At 41.5% G+C, this 25,648-nt stretch overlaps 1 protein-coding gene across 2 annotated transcripts in view; it reads right to left on the bottom strand.

Moving 5' to 3' along the window:
- prkd2 (protein kinase D2) overlaps window positions 1–23,919 on the bottom strand; it is a 52,994-nt gene extending 29,075 nt beyond the window's left edge. For both annotated transcript variants that reach the window (XM_008425721.3, XM_008425722.3), the window contains exon 1: window positions 22,276–23,919. In XM_008425721.3, coding sequence (XP_008423943.1) covers window positions 22,276–22,596 — 321 coding nt within the window. In that variant the 5' untranslated portion in view covers window positions 22,597–23,919. The remainder of the gene's footprint in view (window positions 1–22,275) is intronic.
- Between the last annotated feature and the right edge of the window lie 1,729 nt (window positions 23,920–25,648).

The raw sequence follows: 25,648 nt of genomic DNA, 5'->3' as shown, positions 1-25,648 counted from the left end.
AATGGGACTCGTTGTCTTTTCTTGGTGTATGGGCTACACAAAAAAATTTTCATTGCATTTTCTACACCGAATCATTACCAGACATTGAGATTTCATTTTGCTTAATTTCAAGCTTGTTTCAGAATGATTAAACAATAAGCCAATATTTGATATGAACCAATAATCTAACAACTACTTCCTGCTGTGGTTAACTTTCTGCCGTCGTCAATTCAGGGCTCATTTCATTCAAAAACGCTAAATTACAAACGCTGTCAATTTTAGGGTGGGATTATTTACGTTTGTCCAGTCGTGTCACTTTTGTTTCAGCCGTGTGGGTTTATCGAAAAGCCACAGGGTGGCTCAACTAAAGACAGACCATCTTTAAATAAAGACTCAGCATGTGTGAATAACACAAAGACTTTTATGCCCCGCTAAGAAAGCCACTTCACTTCTGCTTTTCATCCTCCCTGTCGCTTCCCCTCCAGCATCTCAGCATGAAACACCTCCAGCCCCCCGGCCCATGTGAACGAGCAACTTAGGATTTTGTCTGATCAGAAAAAAAGCAAAGTACGAATAAATGAAACACTTGTGCGACTTTTAATGAAAATGTAGTCAAAAAACAAAACACAGCTACGTTTACTCTGCAGATACCCTATTCCGTATTTGCCTCAAATAATTTTAAGCATGCAAAATATTACTGAATATATATGGCAGCTTCAACTTCAACAACAGGGCTACACGCGAGTACGTTAGATAAGGGACAGCTTATGGTCCTGTTAGATCGTTTGGCTTTGCAGTTCTTCAGAACGACTTAAATGTTTTGATCAAAGGGGGAAATTTCACAACATCTCAGCACTATTTAATCACACATTTAAGCCACAACTTTTACAGGTTATCGTAGTCCGTTATTGACTCTGCCGTAGAAAACATCTCTCTCTTATTATATGAGTTATGACTAACTATTTTATTCTGTCACTTCCAAGCAGTAGGAAGTGGTGATGTCGGCCCTGTGGTTCTCTGTCAAGGTGTAAAATTAGGTGTGGGCAAAGATACAACACATGCCTCACAGATAAAGATAAAAAAAAATAAAAATAAACCTTATCTGAAAAAAAGGAATAAAACTTTAAACTTGAATACTCAATAGTCTTCAATTACTGAATGTATTCGAGTGGAAATCTCTAATCTTGTATTTTTGCAACCTTTTCTGCGTCAAGTTGAAGGTAATTCTGACCCGTCGCCCAGTAGTATTATGAACGCTATCGCACGTAGCGAATCGCAGTGATGTGTTGACTCAGAAATATGAAGTCGTGTGTCATTAGCATAATCCATGCTGTAGCACATTTATTAACCTGTGTTTGTTTAGGCACAGATTTATCACAGAATTATACAAAATAGTCCCGGTTTGCTAAATAAGTTCAAAATCAATCTCACAGTGCCAGAGTGGTGATTAAATTATAAAACCGTGGCGCAGTGTGGAAAGAAGTCACAGTAACTGAGTTAAGAGGATGATGTTGAAACCAAACTTCACTTGTCTTTGTGTGTCTAAGTGTGTGTAAGTGTGTGTGGGGCGGACATATGACATATGACTAGAGAAGTGAGACGTTCCAGAGTGCAGGGGCTGGACTGGTGTTTACACAGCGCAGTTCATAGGAAAAACAACCCTTTGGGGAGAACCGGAGCCAATCTTCATCTCATGTCAACGGGAGCTCAGAAAGTGGGACCGAGCACGGCTAAATGTCGAGGCTCACCATCCGTGACATTAAGTCCTGTCCACGGACTGACCTCTGCGGCGCTACATGCTCCTCCAGACCGATGTGATCTCTGGAACAGGAGCTGATTATCACAACAGGAACCTGATCCGGCCGCTTTATAGCCAAGAGGAAACCCACTGCATCCCCTCAAACAGCGGACATTGTTCAAACATCCACATCTTACTGTGTGACAAATAATAAGGCCGACCTCCTTCCCACCCCCCCCCTCACTCCGGCACACGTGCGCATTCGCACTTGCCGCCTCAAGGACCACGGTGGCGATTTATGATGACCCTATGTTCACTGCGTCTGTGTGCGTTTCTCTCCTAAATGCGGCGCGGTCCTAATTGTGTAACTGTAACTCTCTCACCTCATTAACGCACACAGGGGTTTCAGAAAGAGCCTCACCTTTCTGAAAACAATGAGGGCTTTAATGGAGGATTGCTCTGGCAACAAGCATGCAAAGACGTCAACGTCCTGCACTCGCCGGCTCTTGACAACAACTCAGTGCAACACAGGAATTTTCCCTTTTGTGCTCGTGGAGTTCGTAATGGAACAAATGTAAAACTGGCTCTCTGCGCTATTTTTAGACCTGATGAAGTCATATGCTGGCAAAAAAAAAAAATACAAATATGGAGCGGATCATCAAAAAGTACTACAACCATCTCCGTGTCATCAGCCACCTGTGGAGTCTGGATGTCTAAGAAGATCTGTTGGTGCCTTGGGAAATAGTTGAGGAACGGTTCCATCGCATAGCAATTTAGAAAGCGATACGAACAGCATCATCAAGCCCCAGGGCTTAAAGACAAAGAGAGACGAAACGAAGACGTGTCAAAAAAAAAAACCCTGACTAACACGGTAAGCCCCAGTGATGTCACACTGATCTTAAATCATCAGCAACTCGAGATGATCTCCATCATCTTGTTTTACCCAATAGGCAATGAAAATAATTTAGCATATCATGATTTTTTTTTTTTTTGTGGAAGAATCATAGATGAAATGCAAGAACTTTTCTCTTTTTTTGGCACTGATGCTCTCCCCGCCTTCTTCGTAAACAAGACGCATCTGAGAACTTGGGAGATTCTAGAAAGTGACTGAAAGTGTGTTTACAGTAGGAGAGTGTGATTTCCTTTGAGGCGGTGGATCAAATGAGTGTTAAAGTAGAGTTCAGGATAACAGGGAGTAGAGGAGGGGAACACATCGCCAAAGTTTGCTCACACACACTTTAAGCGGACATCTCTGGAGACGCCGAGTTACATCATATCTGCGTGACTTCTGCTGATTCACTGCCTTCACAGGCAGCTCAGTGATGTAACGACAGATCAGACATTACCCTCATTCTGCCTTTGTACTTTTGCGTAATTCGTCTTCAAGCTGTTAAAAGAACCCGGATGTTAGAAATGTATTGATAAACCTTAACCATTTCCACATTTTGTCACGTTGAAAGTAACAAAAACAAGTATTTTAATTACTACTTTATAATTCTGACATTGTGGTACTTTGCAGAGCAGAAGGCCAATGACATGTGGCCCATAGTTTTCACTGGAAGCCTTTTCATGCAAGTCTTTACCATTTTTGCACGTCTAGCCACTGGACGAAGCATGTCTAAGAAAAAGAAACTTTCAATTTTTGCTTAAATTCTCAGTTGAATTTGGGATCCGAATTTGAGTTCAGACTTTGATCACCTTATTTGACAAAATAAATAAATAAATAGAAATGGCGTCATGAAAACTTGACCTTCCAAGACGCTCTCCTAGCAGTGTGATCGAGTCTGAGCCCTGAGCCACCTATAGGAAAGAAGAATGGGCCCAAACATCAGTCTAAATTAGCAAAAACTTGATTCTACAAAGCACCGACTCGATGAGCTGAGTACAAAAATCACATGAAACATTTGAGATTTGTGCTTGTCCACATGTACGCCTTTCCTTTTTCAATGCTACGAGCTACTTGGTGTTGGTCTGTCACATAAAATACCAATGAAATACAATAAAGCTGGAGAGTCGTAACGTGACAACATGTGGGCCGGAAGAGGAATTCATCATTTTGTGAGGCACTGCTTCGGTATCACACAGCGACACTTAGGTAAGCTTCAATAATGAATGGACACATGCAAAAGCTTGTGGTAGCACTCAATCAGTGCATGTGCAAAATATGTGCAACTTCAACTCTGGGGAAAGTTTTCTGTAGCATGATAATAAATACTCAACGACTGCAATTTACCTGGGGGGGAGAAAAAAAAGAAGACGACACATTTAGTCACACGAACTGTAACCGCAAAGCCAAATACGCAGGTAATTTGTATTTCTTGAAGTCACCAAGTCAGCTTAAGGCAGGATTTTGTAGACGATTTAAAGTTTCAAAGTGGAAACCCTCCTGGACAAAACAAAGATGGGAGGCAGAGATGGCCAAAATAATTTCGGACAAAACATGGGAGGATATCTGCTCTGAGGCTCACCGAGTTACTAACTCAAATACATGGAGGGAATTTAAATGGAAAATTATTAGCAGATATTTCAGGACCCCTGGTGTAGTTGCTAAAATGGATCCTAAGGTCCCAAGCTTGTGTTGGGACCTTAGGATCCCTTAGCTTGTGTGGTTCAAGGATCCCCAACCACACACACGTTTTTTGGTCCTGCCCCAAATTCAAAAACTTTTGGGATGAGGTGTATAGAGCTATAAACCGTATCTTTTCTGGGGTCATCCCAAGGGATGTTACTGTTGCCTTACTTGCTATTATTCCTGATGGTTTGCAAGGGCGGGCCAAAATGTATTTGTTAAATGTTCTTTTTACAGCAGCCCTGAAATGCATTACAATTAGGTGGATGCAATAGGAGCCGCCTTCTTACGACTTATGGGTTCAAAAAGTAAAGGAATTGCATACAATGGAAAAGATAACCTACTCACTCAGACTTCAAAAATCCAAGTATGACCTGCGCTGGGGACCTGCAAAGGCCCTGTTGATTTAGTTAAACCTAATGGATTTGTCTTTTGCCTTATGTCGTTTGGTTTTCTCTTCCAGAGTCCATTCTTATTTAAATGGTGTACAGTGATGAGTCTATAAACATGCTGTAGCTGTAAATTGTTATTCCAAGATGTTTATTGTATGGAAAACATGATATTGTCAACATTTGTATTATGTACCACTGAAGTATGGTTGTACTTTGCTCTGCTGAAAAAAAATGTATTAAAAATCTAAGTAAAAAAAAAAATAAAGTTTCAAAGTGGGAATGAAATGGGGAATGAGTCATGGCAAGCAGAAACGTGAGATCACAGAGCCACATTCCACCAGCAGACATGAAAACAACTAACTAAACAGTTCAGATGGCAGCTAAGAGCGGCGCACGACAAAGAGCAGAAGAAGAGCACGTGTCACCTCAGCTTAAACCATTGAGCATTGAGATCCTCTGCATCAGCAACATTTTTCTTTCCCCATTTGATTTAGCCAGGTTAGAAACTCTGCTGGTCTTTCTGCTCTTATTGTAGTACAATGAGACAAACTGTCGTTTTCCAATAACTTTATACACCAAGTAAAATACTATCAAAGGCAGTTTTATAAGTGAAGATCCTGTACAAATCTTTTTCTATGATGCCGTTACAGAAGAAGCAACAAATAATATACAGCTGGAATTAAAAATGTCGGAAAATTCAACTACAGAGAGGCAGAAAATCTCTGCTAGGTTTGTTCCTCTTTAAGCAGCGTTGTGAAATATAGATCTACAAGACAGAAGCGTTGCTATTGTCCTTAAATGATGCGTCGGATGACGTTCCGAGTTTGGAAAACACCTGTTGTTTTCTAAAATAAGCCTCATTTAGATTCCTAGAAACCAAAGGAAGGATAAAACAAGCATTATAAAAATCTCAGAGATGCAAAGCGATGATAAAAAGCGCAGTTCCAAACAAAGTTCCAAGACAGAAAAGGTTTTGTTCATTGTCCAGGATTAAAACGAAGTGCCTGTCCTATAACTACAACGCTACCGAACTCTGAAGATGCTGTAAGAGGAAGTATTTCTCCGTTTCTCTTCTGAACGTTTGAGCGGCTTTACCCAATAAAGCACAATCACCTCTCCAAAAATGAAAAAAAGTTATTTAATCCTGTGTAATATTAGTCAGGCCTGAATGGTGGAAATGTGAAACACAGCAAAGGATGTTAATTACATAATCGGTGTGGATTTTCAAGCAGCAGAAACAGTTAAGACCCGAGGATCTCTTAGACACTGCTGGATATTTTCCAAACAACAAAAACTGCTGCTTTGCATATTTCTCTAGAGGTAACTCATGCCTTCCCACGACTCTTGATTTTATGTACGCTTGAGTACGATGTGTGGCACCAAGCTCACATCTCACAAATTCATGGAGACCTGACCAAACTCAACTAAAAGTCCTGATGAGAGGTGGCTGTTTTTATTCTTGGTGGTGTTTGCTTCAAGCACAGACATGGTTTGAAAGCATCGGAACAGAACGCGCGAGGGTCGCATAATAACGATCGCGATGCGTTAAAGTACCGATGAAGGTTTGGCGCCGGGCCGAGTGTTCGCCAACGAAGCAAGGTGTGCGTCATCCAGGAGAGCACCGGCGTAGTCGGGTTTACATTCCTGGCCTGTTAGTTTCTGCAGGCAGAGTTAATCGTTTAAACCTGCTGAACAGGAGTGAGAGGAAACACACACATGTACACACACCAAAACAAGTCCAGAGCCGCTGATGTTTCCTACAGAAATCATGCTAGAATACAGTCCAACACTCTCATAAAGGTTGGCTGGTTACACAGCTAAAACGGTAATGGCGCAAACTTTGACGTGTGAAAACATTCAATGTTAAAGTTTTTTAAAAATGGCTGTGAAAACTTCACTTTGATGTTTTCTGTCGGTTCCAGATTTAAACGCTACAATCGTGTATGAAGTGAGTTCTTCCTGTAGGCCTCTGCTGCCTTTACATGTTATTTTCTCCATGGCTGCTGTTGCTTCAGATAGAGGTTGCACCAATTCTGGCTCTTTTAGACCATATTTATGTACGAAAACTCCAGAATATAGACACTGCGACATCTAGGCGTTCACCGCCTCATCTAAATTCACGTGAAAAGTGTGTGTGTACGTCACAGACAAGCAACTGCAACCTGCTGTCATCAGATAGTAAGCAGGTTCAACTGGGGTTTTCCAATTGACCAAGTTTATATTGCAATAACTAAGGCAGTTAATGAAGTCTTGGTTATTTTAAGAAAAAAATTTTATCCTTTCTACGTAGACTGACCAAAAAGGAAGATAAAAATGAAAAATGAAGTTAATATAATGAACAATCTGTATTCAATCGATCGCAATTAAATTAATTATCCATAAAAACAAGCAGAGGTCATGCGAACTAGAACTCAAACAAGTGGCAGAGGCCCTCGTAATGGAAAAAGAGACACGACAAAGGCAGCGGGTCATACCGTGGAAGAAGAAGCAGAAGCTGAGCGAACCGGTTATTGTGGAGAGTCAGTGATCCATGGAGACGACATAAACAGAACCCAAAGTGTCATCTTTTTCTCTACAGTCACGGTGGATTGAGATTATGTTTGTTATGAATTGGAACTCTAAAAATACATTTTATTAACATCTTCAGTTCTTCTGAAAAAAGGCTTAGGAATGATTTTATGGGACTCTTTAATCTGAATAGCATTTGTGAGGTCAGACGCTAATGTTGGGTGAGAGAGCTTGCCTCATAGTCTCTGCTCTAAATTGGCCCTAATTTTACATAAAAAAATATTTTTATTGTGAACAAAGGCCATGATGCTAAAAAATAAATCAATTCTGAACATGTATGCACCACATAAAACAAAAATCAATGACATGTTTTGAAAATAATAATAAAACAAAAAATATAAAAACACACACATAAAAAAAAAGATGTGACATTGTGAAAATGAAGCGTTTATTCCAAATATGATTTAAAAAGAGGAGCAATCAGAGGCAACAGACAAAAACAGAAACAACTAGTACATGGAAAACCATGCTAACGTCTGTCACAAAGAGCGGTGTAGAGTTAGGCGTGTGTGTGTGTGTGTGTGTGTGTGTGTGTGTGTGTGTGTGTGTGTGTGTGTAGAGGAAGCTTAGTCTTGAGCAGGGGAGCAGCCACAATGCATCTCATTCTGCCCCGTGCATCAAGGAGGATGAGGAGGTAACATGAGAGCCGTAAGCAGGCATGAGAGAGGGGCTGTTCATGCTCTGAGGCAGCCTTTGTTGGAAGCAGCTCCGCTCCCCATCGGCCCCCGCCTTCGTCCCCCTGCTACCTTTTTCCTTGTCCTGGTTCTGGGCAGGTAAGCCGATAGGAACATTGGACTCGGTCCACCTTGTTTGCAATGAACAAACAACTGATTCATGGGAGGGAACACAGAAAACAAAGCGTGTAAGGGAAGAAAACGCATCTCAGTGACAAGGAGAGAGAGGAGAAAAGGAAGATGAGTGGAAACAAAATGACAAAAGAAAAATTGGTACTTAACCGTACCGTACCTGTGATGTTGTAGAAGACAACATCACAGGACCGGAGATAAATCATTTTTCTGCGAACTCAGTACAGTAATAAAACTGTTGCTTCATCTCGGCACATCTGGCCCTAAACTTTCAGGAACAAAAAATAAGTAAATCATAACACCAGTAAACCATGGTGGTTTTAGTTTGTAAATATAAACTCTGGCATGTAGAAGATAATCCTACAGGAGAATCTCCATCCAGCAGTTTGTGGTCTTTAAACTGAGGTTATACAGAACAAAAGGTCAATCTCTGAACGACTCAAAAAAATGAAACAGGATGGGAAGAGTTTGTTTTTTTTAAATGGCCTAGTCAAAGTCCAGGTATCAATATGCTTTGATCTAATCTTAAACTGACCATTCACATTTAAAAAATCTCCAATGTGAATAAATTAAAATAATTATTTAAACAGTTTGCCAGAGTTCCTCGTCTGTGGTGAAAAAAACAACAACGTGGCAGTTAGTGGCCAAACCAGTTATTAGATTTAGAGAGCTTCGTTTTGTTTTTTATATATATTGTGGTTGTTTTAGGTTGTAACATATGAAATCATAATTTGAAAACGGTGCTTTTCAATGTGAAACACAGGCGGTCTTGTGAAAATAATTATTTGCACAGATTTTTTTAATAACCAAAAAACTCCATACGCCACTGCACCTGACATTTCACATGTTGAGATTCATACTCGGCTATTACGACGTTCCCTGAACGCGTCATCGGCTGTCCCTATAAGTGCGGATCTGCCTTCCAACTTCTTGAAGCAACCAGACCGAGGCGAAGAGAAAACACACGCACAAACACGGCGGGGCGATTGCAAGTGGTGTTTGCACATTCTCTACTGCCTCGAATGCCAGGGGCATACAAACACACAAAGCTGCATGCTGAAGGCCACAAAGGGCCACATTACTTCACCCTGAGTCATCTGCTCCTTTTTTTTTATGTCTATCCCTCCTCTCCTTTCCAAATTCTCTATTTTTCGTCCACTTTCCTCTCCCCGTGCATTTCATGATTTTTTTCTAGCAAGTACAAAGGGGGGAAGTGCCGAAAGCTAAAAACACTCAGTTCTGGTCATACGACAAATGCTTTGACCACATTTATGTAGATGAGCCGGCCGCGGTACGTTAAGCTGTTGAAAGCAGACAAAAGTCAGATTAAAGCTTTTCAGCTGTGCACAAACACTGTTTACGCCAATTAAAATTCCAAAGATGCTTGATAAAAGACTGCTTTATTTAGGATACAAATGTATGGCTCTCATCTGTTTACATGATGACAATTAAACAGAAATAATTTTTAGCTATATCTAAATCCATTTCTAGATTTAGATAGCGTGACAGTATAACCCTACAGTCACTCAAGCCTCTCTTTATCATCCTACTTCCTCTGCCATTGGAATTGCTTTTGCATAACTACAGATAAATCTCTGCATAGCTTGATCTGTCACCAGCAAACTTCATATCTCAGCACAAACAAAACAGAAAACTATTTTCTGCATTTTACCAGTTCAGGGTGCCACTCTATTAACTGTTAGCCCATCTTCTTACATTTTAAACGGATTAATCTGGTCATGTTTGTCTCACGGTTTCATCCGCCATATTGGTTCGGACCTGAAAGTCAGCTTCTCAGAGAAACCCAGCCAACATTTAGAAACCTGATCACAGCGTTTTTGAACAATCTGAATCCTCAAACTCTCCTCCCAAAACCTTCAGTCTATTCTGTGACCAGTGACACCTTCATCAAGCTACGCAGCTGCAGTTTGCAAACATCATGCCCATCTCCTTGTGTGCAAAACTGAATTGTAGTCCTTCTACGTTATTTTGTTGATGTAACAAACTGATTTCCCCCCCTTAACCATCTAAACGTTCACATTCACAATGTCCTCCTGCGGTTCACCATAAAGAGAGAAATTGGCATTTATGACGTCCAAGTCAGAGCGCCCAAAACAACGAACAATGTTTCTCACACATCATCCACACACAACTAACTGGAAATACATATAGATATTTAAATGCAGTGAGTATTTAGTAAATCTTTAGATGTTTTTCTAAACCAGTTTGGCATTTCCAGTTATGGAGCTTTTTGTATGATAACACTGTGGTTTTCCCATTTCCCCTCATAACCATACCCTGACACTCTATTGAAGATGTGTGTTTGTATTTAGTCATGTATGAACACACGTCTCATGTGTCGGAGCTGCACACACACACTCACACACTCTTCACGCGTGCCCCTGACCAACCAAGCCCATCCTGTCAACCTTCACACCGACCCCATTGTCCGCTGCCTCTCAAAGTCCTGCCCACCTTCTAACACACATTTCAAACATGGCAGATCATTAAAGCAAATAGTTTCAAGCCCTGCACTTACTGAAGGTGTCTCAATGTTTTCTGAGAGAATGCCATTTTATTTGTGCAAATAAAAATGGATCTACCTTGTTTGGAATTACTATAACTCGTTATTATCATGACTAAAAATTACATTTACCTTCAGTTCAACAAGTCAAAGAACCAAGAATATCACAACTGCTTCTAAGTCACTAATTTCAAAGGTAGTCATTGATTTACCAGTCCTAACTCTGCACCTATGAAAGGTTTGTTTCTCCACCCTTGAAAGAGCCATATGCTCACTTTGCTATATTTTGATTCGTCCTGTTATTAACAAACACTTTGCGGTAAATGCCACTGAATGCTGCTCATGGGTTTCCAATTGGACTATGGCACAAAACTGTTTTCACCATCACTAATCACAGGATTAGTATCATAAGGTCTCCTTTGCTCGCAACCAGAGAAGGAATGCAGTGGGCTCAGGGGGGAAATGGGCTCTGAAAAGATACAAAGCCGAAAGAAAGTGTGGATCTCATTTCAATAAGTTTGTTGTCAGCAGTCCAGCTTCTTCTGATAGTTAACATTAGTGCAGGCTGGAGTTTTATCTCCACGCATGTTCTTTTCCCAATCGCAATCTCAAGTCACCAATCTAGTTTCAAATACTTATCTCCATCTCTCATCCTCTCTGAGAGGCTGACAAACATCCCTGTCCCAGCGTTCCCTGTAGGAAAGTATGATTTGAATACTCAAATGTCTCGGCGTTTGGAGCGAGTTTGTCCCCGGGGCCCCCACCGCCAACAGCTAGAAGACACTAAGCACGGTCGGTCATGCAAAGCTGTTCCGCTACCATGCAAATCATCAAGAGAGGGAACCAGCACACGCATGCACACGCACACGCGCGCACGCAGCGTGGGAGACACGTTTGGGTAAGCAGAACAAACGAGTGCTGCTGTTAATCTCACTATTTAAAAGTTGGACAGTTTATTTAACTGCACTGCAATTTAAGCAGATCGAATAATGATGGTGCAATAAGCTGCTGTTTACTGGTGAACGGCTGCATTAGCATAGCCTGATAAGGACACGGCTTGTTTATCCTCGTGCATGCACGCCTTCCCGAGTCGTGGATATTGACTGACTTAAGAGTGAGCCCTTTATAAAACTACAATTTAAAAAAATATACACACAGGTTGGTGACTTTAAGAGGCAGCTGAAGCACTTGTGGTGCAGTTTTATCACTTCAATCATCGTGGTTTTCATGATCTTCACTGCGAAATCTGGACAAAGCGTCGGACGACTGCAGTGTGAAGAATACATATGCAAGCGAGTGTGGTAAACAGGAGGTGGTGTGTGTGATCCCAACCCCAGGGCTTCTTCTCTAGGGAGAGAGATAAAGAAACAGCGACTTCCAAAACGGAGGTGGAAACAATGGTCAGAATGGCGGGAGGGAGTGGGCCGTGGGGGTGGTTTAATCACAGCTGCGAGTCTGTTTATGTCTGAGAGGCGTAGAACGTGTTTCTGTTTAGCTACTTGGATTTCTTTGTGTTTGTTCAAATAACTCTGTCCTCATTTCCTCGCTGGCATCACAACACACCGGCAAAAATATACCTGGGCCTCATGCGGCTCTCTGCAGTGGATTTTGAAGATTTTACTCGGCATGCGGCTTTAGGCGCCAACAGCTTCATTGGTTCGACGAATCGTGGCTGTGCGTTTCAGAGTGTGGCATAACTCCCGGCAGGTTAGCTCGCATGTTTGACAATCCGGAAAGTTGACAGGGCGAACAGTGAAAGGCCCCGACAGGTTCTCACTAGTCCTCAAATGCTTACGTAGTCACAGACGTACTTCACCCACACACTGACATCAACCGGAATCGCTGCACAAGTGAGGAATGACGCGGCTGTCAGAAACAGATAAACGGCCGACCCTTTTGATAAACTAGGTTGGGATAGAGGATGTTAACTGGACCAGAATTAAGTCCGAGTTAGGTTTGGTTTTAAGAAACCATTTAATAGCTTGTCTTTACTCATTAAAGAAGACATACTGCCTTGTAAAAGTATTAATTTCACTTCCACTGCGTATTCTATTACATTCCAAATCACAAATTTTACAGTATTTTATTGGGATTTTATCTGATAGACCACCTCAAGGTAGTAGAAGTGGAAGAAAACATGATGAAACATTGTTTTATCAATTTTTTAGAAAGAAAAATAAGCTGAAAAACTCCCCTTTACTCTTATACCGTGAAATAAAATCCATTGCATCACTTACCACTAGAAGTCACCGCTTTACTTAACCTGAGCAAAACTTTACTTCAACAAACATACCGCTGAACTGAGAGGCTTGGTGGAGAATATTTAAAAAACAGACGGCATCATTAAGGCCTAAAAACTACAGAACAGGCAGGTCAGGAGTGCAAAGGCTATTAATAGTGATAAAAGAAGATGTTGATCTTCATTGCTCAACCCAAACCTACTAAGACGTGGCTATTCACCCAAATTTACAAGCGATTATTGGAGAAACCATCTTGATGAGAGCAGTGACGTGCGGTGAGGTTCATAGCTGGTGAGGCACCGACTTAATTATAATCGAATTTACAAATCTAGACCACCTGCATGTTGTTGTTTACGTAAGGAAATATCGCGCATGCGTGCAATGCTGGAGGGCAAAAAGACTATTCTTTAACATGTGATGCTTAGCCGCGCCGCAGAATAATTCCATTATCTCAATCAAACTTAGACATGTAGATATTCTTAATTTTGTGCTGTGCTTAACAGCAAAGGGAGAAACCGTTAAAGTACAACTCAAAACCACGTCTTTCTTGCTCTCTGTATCAGTGCAGCTACTGTGGCTAGCTCGCCGTTACCGTCTCTTACTCTGCAGTTGTGGAGTCACAATGTCTGGGTTCATGAGCGCCCCCCAGCAATGAGGCACGAGAACTGCCTGCCTCACCTGGAATCTGTTCTCTCCCGTTTATGATCGCTCCTCAGCACACAAAACACATTACACACAAAATTGGTGACAATAAAAACAGTACATTAAACACATAAGCTAAATTATGGAAAATCAGTTCATACATTAAATGTTTTTAAACATTTTATTGGTGACGCACAGACAGGAGGAGCATGCTCTCATAGAATGGCAACCAGTGCAGTTAGCGAGAGGTTGCGCAATCCCAGGTGAGGCTCAGCTCACTGCTGCCTCACCGGCTTCGCTTCCAAGCATTTGAATGGGAAAATGCGAAAATTCAGTGATTTTGAAGAAAAAAAATCATCAGATTTAGTTAAATTAGATGAAAAATAGGTACTACAAACCACAGGGTGAAAATAAATGATTTTATTATTATATATTATTTTTCCATGATGACAGGTGAGGCCCTGCCTCACCTGACTGCACGTCACTGGATGAGACCCATGTGACTTACAAGAAACTTGAGAGATCCACGGCTCAGTTTGGAGAATTTGTCTGAAAAACAATATTAGTCATGCATTTCACAAATCTGGCTATGGAAGACTGTCCATGAGAAAGTCACAGTCCTATTTGCAGTTTGCTACAAGCTGCATAGAGAACAATGAAAACAAGTGTGTGTGTGTATATATTATATATATATATATATACATATACACATTCGCTCATTTTACGTTATGCGTTACCTTGTTGTGTTAAAGAAAAAACAAATAAATTCCAGAAATATGTCGTAACATGACAAAATCATGAAGTACCAAGGTATTTTTGGAAGGCAATCTTGTTTCGAATCTTGTTTCCTTTGGCGCTCACAACATAATCAGGCAAGACTATGAATCATTCCACGTGTTCACTCCTCCGAAGCGCTTCTTAAAAGTAGATCAACAAATTGCAGAAAATATTAGGTGTTGAGAAAGGAGAAGCAGATGCCAAAAAAATAAGCGGGTAAGACGTTTGGATGGATCAAGGACCGAAGGATGAGTCACAGCGAGCAAGGAAGTTGTTTTAAGGGGAGCAGAGGGGGTGAGAAGATGAGAAGATAAAGTGAGGATTAATGAAGGAGGTTACGAAAGAAGAGGAGTAGTAAAACTTGGAGGAGGAGGAGGAGGAAGAGGAGTGGTGTTTTATCTTAAGTACCCTTAGGAAAGGATTTCAATTTTGAAGAGAATTAGAATAACAAGAAGAACGGGATGAAAAAGTAAGGAAGATGTCCATCAAACTATGCTGGGGCTCATTGAGGGATAGATTGCATTAGTGCTGTTTTACCGTCAAATGAAGACAGACTTCTGTGTCCGCTAACAGTTTGTGTTGGATCAACAGTGAGTGGGACGCAGCCAAAATGGACTTTAGGAATGAAGAGGACGTCCGGTCCTGTAAAAGGCAGAGCACCTCTAGTTTCTAGAAGCGAACGTGGAGAGCAGCACCACGGTCGGGAGACCGTAATGAAATAAACCGAGTCGAGGCAGAGTGTTGCTCCTCGGCCGAGGAGTGAATGGAAAATGTGTCAGCGGAACACAAGAAGGGATCCTGTGAATAAACAGAGCAGATGAGTCACCCTTTCTGGGATGGCGAGGATGACCGCGGGGTGGGGTAGCAGGCACCCAGCTACCTTCAACAAGCCTCCAAAAACCCCTCCAAACGGAGGTATTCATGCATGAAAACGTGCAGTCCAGCTCTTGTGTCACACTCGGTTGGCAGGGCCAGGACAAAACCGTCTATTGTCCAACTTTCCCCAACTAAAGCTGCGAGCTCCAAACAGGGCAGGAGTTTTGTACTTAGGGGATTTTGGAGGGCTCTCGACCGCATGTGTTTGTGACTGGGATAAACAGCTTTGGAAAGATCCTGCTTAATTCATCTTTTCGTTTGAGAGTGGGTATTTTTAGTTTGCTGCAAAACAAAGACATAAAATTCTTCAAGTTGAACGCAGTTGTTTTGGACTAAGGGATTAGTCTAAATATCATTCCAGTGGGTCATCGCTGCACATGAATACTGCTTCCTAGATAAAAAGCCTGACGAATTCACGTTTATATGTGCAGAAAGTTCAGCCAGAGACCGAGGATGGACCTTTGAGCAACAAGAAAGCCACGGTTTGTTGGTCACGCAGCACAGGTTTCACTGAGTTTCAATGTAATCCGCTTAGCTACGTTGCAATACTTTGACCCATATAGACTGAACAAGTAATAACTTTAACCTAACAAGCAAATAGCTTAAATATAGCCATGGTGGATGAGTGTAATCACCCTACATATCATTAAATAGCTAATTGCCTTAAATAGACAGCAGAACATAAAAATGGGCCCATTTCATGTAGGGGTTACTTTCCAAACGGAGGAGTTTTGCATTGGTTGGCAGAAACCAGGAGAGGATGGTAAAATCAGCTCTAAGAAGAAATGTAAAACAAATATTGGGTAAGGCTACAATCCTTTAAAATGCTGGGAATTAAACTCCTGATGTAATAAAATCATACATGCTCTTTTTTTTGCGTGTGCGTGTGTGTTGATTTTTAACCAGTTCAACTGGAAATAAATGTTGGGGTATCCTATTATAAATGCAATTTCCTTCAAGAAATTGCATTTACTGTACTACATAATAATTATGTTAAATACTGTATTTTCCGCACTATATGGCGCACCTAAAGACCTACAATTTCCTCAAAAGCAGACAGTGCGCCTTATAATACGGTGCATCTTATATATGGACCAATATTGAGCCACAACAGGTCTAGCAACTACGGTAAGCAGCCGCCGACTTCATTTTCCCCATGGAAGAAGAAGTGCGCGGTGCATGCTGGGATAGTTGTCAGAACGCTAGTTTGTTAATAAAGTTTGATAATACATTTAAAACCAGGGGGGCAGAGTGGCGGGGGAAGAGAGACAGAGACTGCGGCGGCAGCGTGTCGGTTGGTCTGTGTTACCCAGAAAGCAGTTGGGCACAATATCACAACACCGTGAGTGAAACAATGACTGGGGCAGACTACTATATAAAGTACTCGGGGACCACTTCTTTACAAATGTGGATGTGTAATAATAGAGTACGGAACAAATTGACAACCCAAACTCAAGTGTCTATTCTATGCGCCTTATAATCCGGTGCACCTTGTAGTGCGGAAAACACGGTACCCAAACTCAAAAGAAAACTGGTTGTTGTAGAATATGCCGAGTTTTTTTTTTCTCACATGACGTAGTTACATTGCCAATAATAACAATGACGACTACACAGAACATGACACATTGAATTCTGGTGGATTTAAGCATTTAAAATGTTATACCCTACATAACATATTAAGAGCAAACCTTTTATATGGATGGAGCCCAATGGACTGAATGCAGCGGCTGCTTTACTGAGGGGGCGTCTGATACAGTGAGGGGCTCACTTACCAAGACAGAACCAAAAATAAATCTCAATTACCAAAGAAAACCACTTAACATCTGTCTGTGTTAGAAAGCAGATGAAATAAAATTGAGATTTAAAGGCTCTTACAGTTTTCCAAGCCACTGTTTTTGTTTAAAAAAAGAAAGAAAAAAACCAACTTGTGTGTTCTCATACATGCAACTTGTCAGCATTTTGGTTGTTTACTTTCACTTCTTCAGAGTCTCACGCTGTTTCACTAAACTAAGGGAAGCCCAGGCTGCAGCAGGCCTCTATGCAGTCGCGCTCTAATGGATCCCCATGAAATACATTTTCATCATTGTTAACATGTAACATGCTTAGTTGCTTGTAATCAATAGCATTTCTCTGAGCTCATTCGATTTTTTTCTGTTGTCGCTCATAAGATGACAAATACAGCTTAAATGTATTTGGGAAAGATTGTTCACAGAATTGTATATTCCGCAATTTTAAGTCAGTTTGAAGGTAAAACACTCAAACGCCGTGACGTTTGTGCCGCGTTGCGAGAAAACATCTTCCATTCGAAGTCAAACACAGCCTTGCTTGTGGTTAATGTTAAGAGATGCAGCAGAGACCTGAGGCGATGTTGCTTAGGGAATCTGTTTGTTGAGCCCAAAGTCGTACAAAACCCGACTATCGGGATGACGGTGTAATGGGCATCACCGGCACAGTTACGAGTGATTTGCGTCAGTGTTGTAATTTTCACAATAATCTCCTCTTTGATCACTGCATTGCAAAATTATTTTGGGCAATTAAATCAAACAAATATTGGAGTCTTTATGTAAACAATTAAAAATAAAAAAAAAATACAGCTGACAGCACCGTCTTTTAACAGCTTTAATGAAAGCAAAACAACTGCTAAGACATATAGATTTTTATGACTGACAAATGTCGCCCAGCCAGTTATCCGGCATGTGAGCATTAAAAAAAAAAAACAAAGTTAACTGTATTTTTTTTTTCTACTAATAATTTCTCATCGTTTTGATGCAGATGCAACACTTGTAGTGCTTTTCTTTATACGTTTACTTTATTTCTTTCACGACTGCTTGATCTGCCAGGGAAGCTGCTGAGCTGCGCGTGTGTTTGTGTGTGTTGCTGTGAGTTTGCCGCCGTCCTCAAACCCCCTTGATCCCCTTTGATTAATCATAAGACACCACACCTGACCAACCATCAGCATGGCAGCAAATAAACCCAGATTTTCTTTTCTCTGTTTCAAGAAAGGACATTGTGAACAGGATCTGCGCTCTGCCATCATTCTGGGTTATTCTGTCATCAGTTTGGGATTGCGTAGTAATTTCTAACCACTTTCGGCGGCGGTTTCCCCTGAGAACCACCAGTAAATTTATTTACCTACACATTTATCAGTATGATTGAGGCTCAGTTTGACACCGACCTGCAGCATGATTGTCAGAAAACACTTTTGTTATCAGGGGTTGTGCAGATAATCTTTACCCGGTTGAAGCTGGTAACTTATCGGCCCCAATGTGACCCCACAGCAGGGTCAACCATGCTCTTGACCCCCACCTACTTCCTTCCTGCCCTTTGTGGTCGTGTCTATTCCTGACAGCAATTTGTCACGGTGTGGAGCTGCTGAAGTAGGACCACACAAACTCATCCAACACCGTAGTTTTCATACTTCACTACTCCCACTGCAAGCTCCGATGCACCTTGACAGCAGTTTATGTTTCAGCACTGAATCCCCATGGAGATTGTGTAAAAGTAACTGTTTTTTTTTATATTTCTTCCTTTGTGCAAAAGTTTGTCATCCTCTGTAGAGCAACTTTTTTTCTTTTTTTTATACTTTTCAAATGAGTTCCTGATCGTGTTCAGGACACGAACCTTTAAACCGAAAACAATCATTTAAACGATGCCTGAGAAACAAAAACTAATCTTATACCAATAAAGTTATTCTGTTGCTGAAATTGTATTCAGATATTCCACAAAAATATAGCAAAACTGAAAAAAATAAAAATAAAAACTACATGACTTTGGTTTTAAGTTTAAAACAATCTTCAATTTTGCCGACCTCTTAAAAAAAAGTGTTCATGGTGCTTGAACCTTTACGCATTTTGCTATGCTTCAACAACAAACAGATTTTGGGGCAGGATTTTATATCATCAACCAGCACCAAACAAAAGTGCTTAATTTTTATATGGAAAAAAAACAACATGTTGGCGTAGATCTGTACTGAGCCTCTCTGAGTCAATGCTGCGTAGAAATCTCTTTCACTGCAGGTACAGCTACAAGACTTTTTATTTCCACCGGTAGACTAACTTCTTTGCACCCTCTTCTTGTCAGAGTAGCTTACGCTCAGCCAGAGTGGACTTTGACTGGGCCATTCTGACAAACAGTTATTGTTTGTACGTCATATGGTTCAGATTTTTATTTTCCCTCCACTTCACAAATACGTGCTGATTTGCACTGACTTCAAAATAAGCTCACAACAAAATACACTGAAGTTAGTGGCTGTTAGCAGTATGACCAAATATGGCAAAAAGTGAACTTGTGACTACAGAGTATTAGATTTTTGAAATATAGATTTTTGTCTGATAATAGTTTTAAAAAAGGGAATTAGGTGGAGAGAACCAGTAATTTATTGAAACATATGTGCAGGGGAAATGCAAAAAAAAGAGGAAGACTGAAGCTGAAGTGAGCTGGACATAACGTAGCACAACACAATGCAACTGTGCAGCTGTGCGTTTAGACTTGTTAACCATAGGCGGGGGAACATGCAGGTGCACGACAGGGAAACACCGACACTGCAAGCTAGAACAAAGCCTGCCGCAGAGAAACAAAATAACCGATTAGCACGGCGGCTAATGCTGGTTGGAGAGAACTGCCGCTGCTTCCTGGAAAATGCACATTTGCTGTAAGCTTAGCAGAGCTTCTCTTGGCGAGCCCTGGGCAGTCAGCTGATTGTCACCTGCCAGCCCGAGCGATGGATTAAAACCGATATGAACCGCTGAGCCTTCCAACTGTTATGCGTCCTGGAAACGGTTTGGCTGCCATGTGTGCCGCCGGCTCTTAAATGAAGAGCAGACTTCCAATAACACACATTGTTTCCTGTTGCGCAGAGGATGTCACTGCCAATTCTTGCCTCTGCGTCGGTGTTTTGAAGTTTTGAGCTTCCAAGTGAAAATGAGAAATCGTGCATGTCATTTTAATAAAGTGCATGAGCGAGGACGAGGAGCCCTGGCATTTTGTCAATAGACACGAAAAGTCAGAGTTCATTTACAGTAGATGATCGCATGGTAAAAAGGTGGGCCCTTACGCATAGTGCACATGTTTTGTTTTTTTTAGATTCTTAAACCTTTTTTTAACCTTAGCCTGCTTTTTCCTTCCAAAATCAGCTTCGATGTGGGAATTGGTTTTCTGTTCAACGCGCACAGTTTTGCAGAAGTTTCAAATATCCGGTTGTTTATTTGAGATGAAGCTGAAGGCTGCAGGGGTCCGCCTGCGTCTTCACTCCTCCAAGAGACCCTCAGCATTATGCTGCCACCACCATGGTTGACATGTGGTAATGGTGAATCACCGCCAAAACAAAAAAAGGTTTCAAAGGTTTGAAAACTTCACTTTTTATCCACAAAACATTCAAATTACTGTTATGAAAAACCTTCCAGTGTTGTCTAGTAATTTAATCATTTGTTGTTAAAATATTTACATTAAATCAGTGAATGACGGGATATCCTTCGACATCTGGGAATTTCATTGTAGAAGTTAGTAACTGACTGGAAAAACTAAATGACTGAAGCGTTCATCAAAAACTGGCTTGATGTGGCTTGAAATGCAAAACTTTCTCTGTGCACAAAGTAAAAGGGATCCCCCCTGCCCCCCTCCCTTCAACTTTAGAAGTGGAAATCCATAATAAACCCATTATAAGAAACCAGTCCACACCTTCAGAAAGCCAAACGACAACATTGGCTTTCTTTTGACGAACATCTCATGAAGCTACAGAGCCACTGATTGGCTTGTGGTTAATTCACACACAGAGGTGAACCCTTGATTTTGAGGGCTATGATTCAGAGGTTGATTAAACCCCAAAGTTGAGATTCCTGGAAAATTTTATTAATACACACCACGAATAAATAACATTTTACCTCGTTTTCACACAAAGGCCCACACAGTGATGGGGAAGACGGCTGGCTTTCAATAAATTAGAACATGCGTTCAAACGAGGCCCGCTTGTCAGAATAAAAACTCCTGTTAAAAATAACAATCTCTGAGCATTAAACACACTTTTTGTTAAGTCCAAGTTCCTGTTTCAAATGTGTTTATTCTAATGGTTTGATCTACTGTTTGTAATTTCAAATTTCTTATTTTTAGTACTTGTAAGTGGGAAAATGTCTTAACAGAAATAAAGGCTTTCAGACGCCTGTCATTATGTGATTGATTTATATGTTGCGTTTCTGAGGTTCCAAAGTAAATTTTCAGTTTATCGAATGGGTCTGCAGTCCTCGACTCCCTCCTTAAGAAGGGCATTGCTACAGAAGCTAGCTGCTTACAGAAAGCCGAATCTTTGCATATTAAGAGAAAGTTGAGTGGAGGGAAAAGGTGAGGATGGAAACTCGGTAAGAGTAGTCACAGTTTTGAGAGAATTGTATAGTAAAAACCATTCGGGATTTGAGGGAGATTCTCCAGACTTAAACTGCAGCAGGAGCCGGAGCGTCCAGAGCCACCACATTTATACTTAATTCAGGACAGCGGCAGCAGCTGGCCCTTTCCTTGACTTAAGCCAGCCCTGGACCAGAAACAACAGGAGCTAATCATGTCACACCACATTTACACAGTCATTCCTGCAAAAAAGAGACCCCAACCAGGTGGCCAATGCATTTACTGCACAGTACATGGACATGTTGTTGTTTTTCAATGGGATAGTTTTGTATTCAAATTCCTAAAGTGAAATGCTCTCATAAAAATAACATCACATTTTTTATTTTTTTTTATAATTACTGATGTAGAACAACGTTTGATAATATTCTAATGTATTGAGAAGCACCTGCAGATCAATTTTTATACTGAGGAGGCAGTTTACATAAAGGTCACAAGTGATTTTGCTGTGTTCCTATAAACAGCGACATCCTGCGCAGCACGTGTGGCCCCATGGGTAAACAGCTGGACCAAACCCGTCAAAACGCCCACTCTGCCTGCTTCACAAACCCACCGAGGATGCAAAGCTTTCTTCCTTGCAGAAGAAATGTTTGAATTTCTAACATTATTCAGACTTTTGTACATCTACTTACTTTTTTTGTTATTTTAAAAATGACAGTGAAAAAAAAATTAAAAAATCACTCATGAATCCGGTTTTTGAACATCAATAAATGCATTTTGTCATTTCACATGCAAACTTCCCCTCTCCGGTGTTCCCATGTTCCCATGTCTTACCTTGGTGTCAACAATGGAGCAGGCCACCTGCTTCACATACGCCAGGTCGGCAGTCTGGGGCAGCAGGACGGATTCCCTGGTCAGGCCAATTTGGATGATGAAGGACACCCCGTCTGGATTGCAGATCATTGAGGGCATCGTCATCCCAACGTGTCCCGCTGTCGGGTCCACCATTGGAAAAGGAGCCTGAGGAGGCATAGAGGGCATGGATATGGGGGGTCCGGTCTGCATCACTGCTGAGCCAGGTGGGGAGGCCCCTGCTGGGGGGAAGAAGACCTGGGACATTGCCCCTGAGGGCATACAGGGGCTCGCGTTGGCCATTCAGAGTCCACTGGCTCTCCCCGTGAAGCTCTAAGCATACACAGAGACAAGCACACACCCTGGCGAAGTGGAGGGGGTTCTGCGAAAAGCCACACTCATTCAAACTGTCCTGTTGGGAGAGAGGGAATATGGGTGTCCACACACCGAGCAGAGAGTCCCTGTTCCCCCCTGAGTCGTTGCTCTGCCTCCTTCCAGAGGAGCGAGGAAGAAATTCTTATCCAGGAAGCAGTTTCACGTCCTTTCAGGTGCTTGTTTCACGTCGTCTGACTTCTGTCATTCTTCAAGCATGACAGGCATGAGAAAAAGACGCACCTAAAGGGAGAAAGATCTGCCCCCCTCTCCCACCATTGCTGTTGTTCCGCCTCCACCTTCCTCCTTCGGCTCGGCTCGCTCCAAAGATGTTGCTCTGCAGAGTAGAAAGTCCAAAGCCAGCCGTGAAACTCCCCCAGCCGTGGGCCAGAGCAGGGGAGCGAGAAAAAACAATGGCAAACTTTGTACAAGTGATCTGCTCCAGGGCTGGGTAACAAAATGGCTTCCTTGAACAGGAAACCGTGAGAATGAAAAAGGCCAAGAGACTGCACTCCTTTTTACAAGTCTTGCCCTGTTTCACTTTCAAACCCAAGTGCAGGCTTCTTTTTGTGCGAGAAAAGCAAGAGAGACCGAGCTGGCTGATGTGAGGGTACCTCCCTCCTACCCTTCCTCCTGCCCTCTCACCACAGCAAAGGAGGAAGTAACGTGACTGACACCACCTGAAGCCAATAAACTTCCAGTAAGTTCCACCTTCTGACTCTAAACTCTCAACATTTCCCCTCCCTCCCCTCCCTTTCCTCTTTCTCTCTCCTTCCACGGTTTAGGGTTATTTGGCTTGCTCCGTCCCTCAGACGAGGTCAGCGCAGATCCCCTTACACCGCCTGAGGCGAGGGGGCAGCTCCGTGCTCAAAACACCCTCCCCATCACTTCCTCATCCTGCTCCCAACTTCCAGTAGCCACTTTCTGTCCCTCCGCAGAGTTGTCTTGCTCCCGTGCCTCTTCCACCTTCTGTGACGTCGTCTTTCTCTTCTGTCTGTTGATCAGACGCACCTTTCGCAGACCGTAACAGGCAGAAAACCGCGGCTGCTTGCTGAGTTGTTTACGTCCTAATTTGTTATCAAATTTCATTAGAACAATCTCAGTGGGCAGGGAACGCCGGGGGACGATGGGTTGGGGTAAACAGAACAGAAACGAGGCTTGGTGGGCAGTTATCACCATGGCGACGACAACTCGGTGGTTATCTAATCATCTACCAGAAGTTTTGTAATTTGGAAAAGCGTCAGGTGTTGAAAACAGCAACAAGTTTTCCCTCTCAGAGCCACTTGTTTAATTTATAACATTGTTCCCGTGTTCAAGCTTTCAGTTCTAGTAAGAAACGTGAAACAAAAACAAAGTGCTGTTAAGGTGACAGCTGCTGCATGTGATCATGTACTACTTCTTCCGTTCACCACTAGAGGGCACCGTTTCGTGCGGTTGGAGGATATATTTAAAACATTTAAGCCACATATAAAAGACATTATGTCCGCCTGTGCACGTTGCTAACAACATCAGGTCAGAATGAGCATGTGGAGCTAAATTTTGACTAGTTGTTGACAGCATGCAGATGTGTTCTCACACTTTATTTTAAATGTGCCTTAGCATGTTTCTCTCCAGTTGCATGCTTTTTGTAGCCATTAACCAGTTTCTGATGTGATTTTAGCAGGATATTTGATTACTCTTCTTGGAAAAACAAAAAAAATAAATAAATAAATAAATAAAATTGTTAGACTTCTTTCAAATATGTTGGCTTCCAGGAATGGACTCAGTAACAACTAGTCCTTGACTTTCCTGTAATAGTTTTGAAGTAAGTGCCTTGGGAAAGCCATTCCTGGAGGGATTAAAGTAATAAATTAACATTAGTTTACTTCACCCACGGCTAAACATGTTTTATTGTTTTCAGCTGCTCAGCTGTAGATCTGAGGTGAGATTAAAGAATTGGGAGGTGGTCCTCCTTCAAGACTCCATCCGGTTCCTGCAATGCATCATCAGCACAACTGGTGGCTAAACAGCCCCAGTAAAGCACGATGCTGAACAATGGGTAGTTTTCTCAAGTCTCATTTTCATTTTTATGTCCTCACCAGAACCTATTTATTCACGTTTTAGTTCCTTTCACTCTTTTTTTTACCTTTTAGCGCACTTTCAGTCGATGCAAACGCCATGGCTGTTCAGGTCAGGCTCGAGCCTGGGCCGTTCCTGGAATGTCTCTTGACATCTGAACCAGTTTTAAGTTTAGTTATTCTTTCATGCCTTGGAAAAGTAACAAAAGAAATGAATAACTTGATCATCTTGGAACTTTCTTTAGTTTAGAAATGTCTGCAAAAGGACTATAAATCTAGGTTTCTTTGTAGTTCTCACATGGATTCTTTTGAGTTTTCTCATTGTTCTCAGTAATGGTTCAACAAATAAGTGTACCCAAACTTTTTTTTTTTTAATCAGAATGTAAAATTAATTAATGCAAGAAGCAATAAATGATCAAACATTCGAGTATAAGAGGTAAATAACTAATTTAAGAACTTGTTTGGGGAATCTTAAGGCTGTACAGGTCTAAATTAAGATTTTTATTTTAATAATTTTAAGACCCTGCAGAAATCCAGGTTAATTTCTGATCACTGCTCTCCGTTGTAAAACATCAACATCACCTTCTGTGTAACACGCAGAGACTGTTCTTATTTCACTGTACAAAATTTTAATTTTTCATCTTTTCTTCCTTAATGACATACAACAGGCGACCCCTGTAAACAAAAAGTCATTTGAAACAAGCCAGAATGCAGTTCAAAAATATATAAGACAAAATCAATAAAAAGCAGGTCTCTTATCCCTTGTAGTTAGAGGAAATTGTTGGAATACAGCTTTATATGATGTACAAAATATCACACAGTGATAAGTTGCTAATAAAAAAATAAAAACACAAAGAAATGAGAGTCCTTTACCTTGGCCTCTGACTGGTAACAGATTATTTCCCCCCTCCCCAACATTATTTTCA

Source organism: Poecilia reticulata, chromosome 13, assembly GCF_904066995.2.
Source record: "Poecilia reticulata chromosome 13, P_reticulata-male-v2, whole genome shotgun sequence".
NCBI classification, from domain to species: Eukaryota; Metazoa; Chordata; class Actinopteri; order Cyprinodontiformes; family Poeciliidae; genus Poecilia; species Poecilia reticulata.
This window is presented reverse-complemented; position numbering and strand designations above follow the sequence as displayed.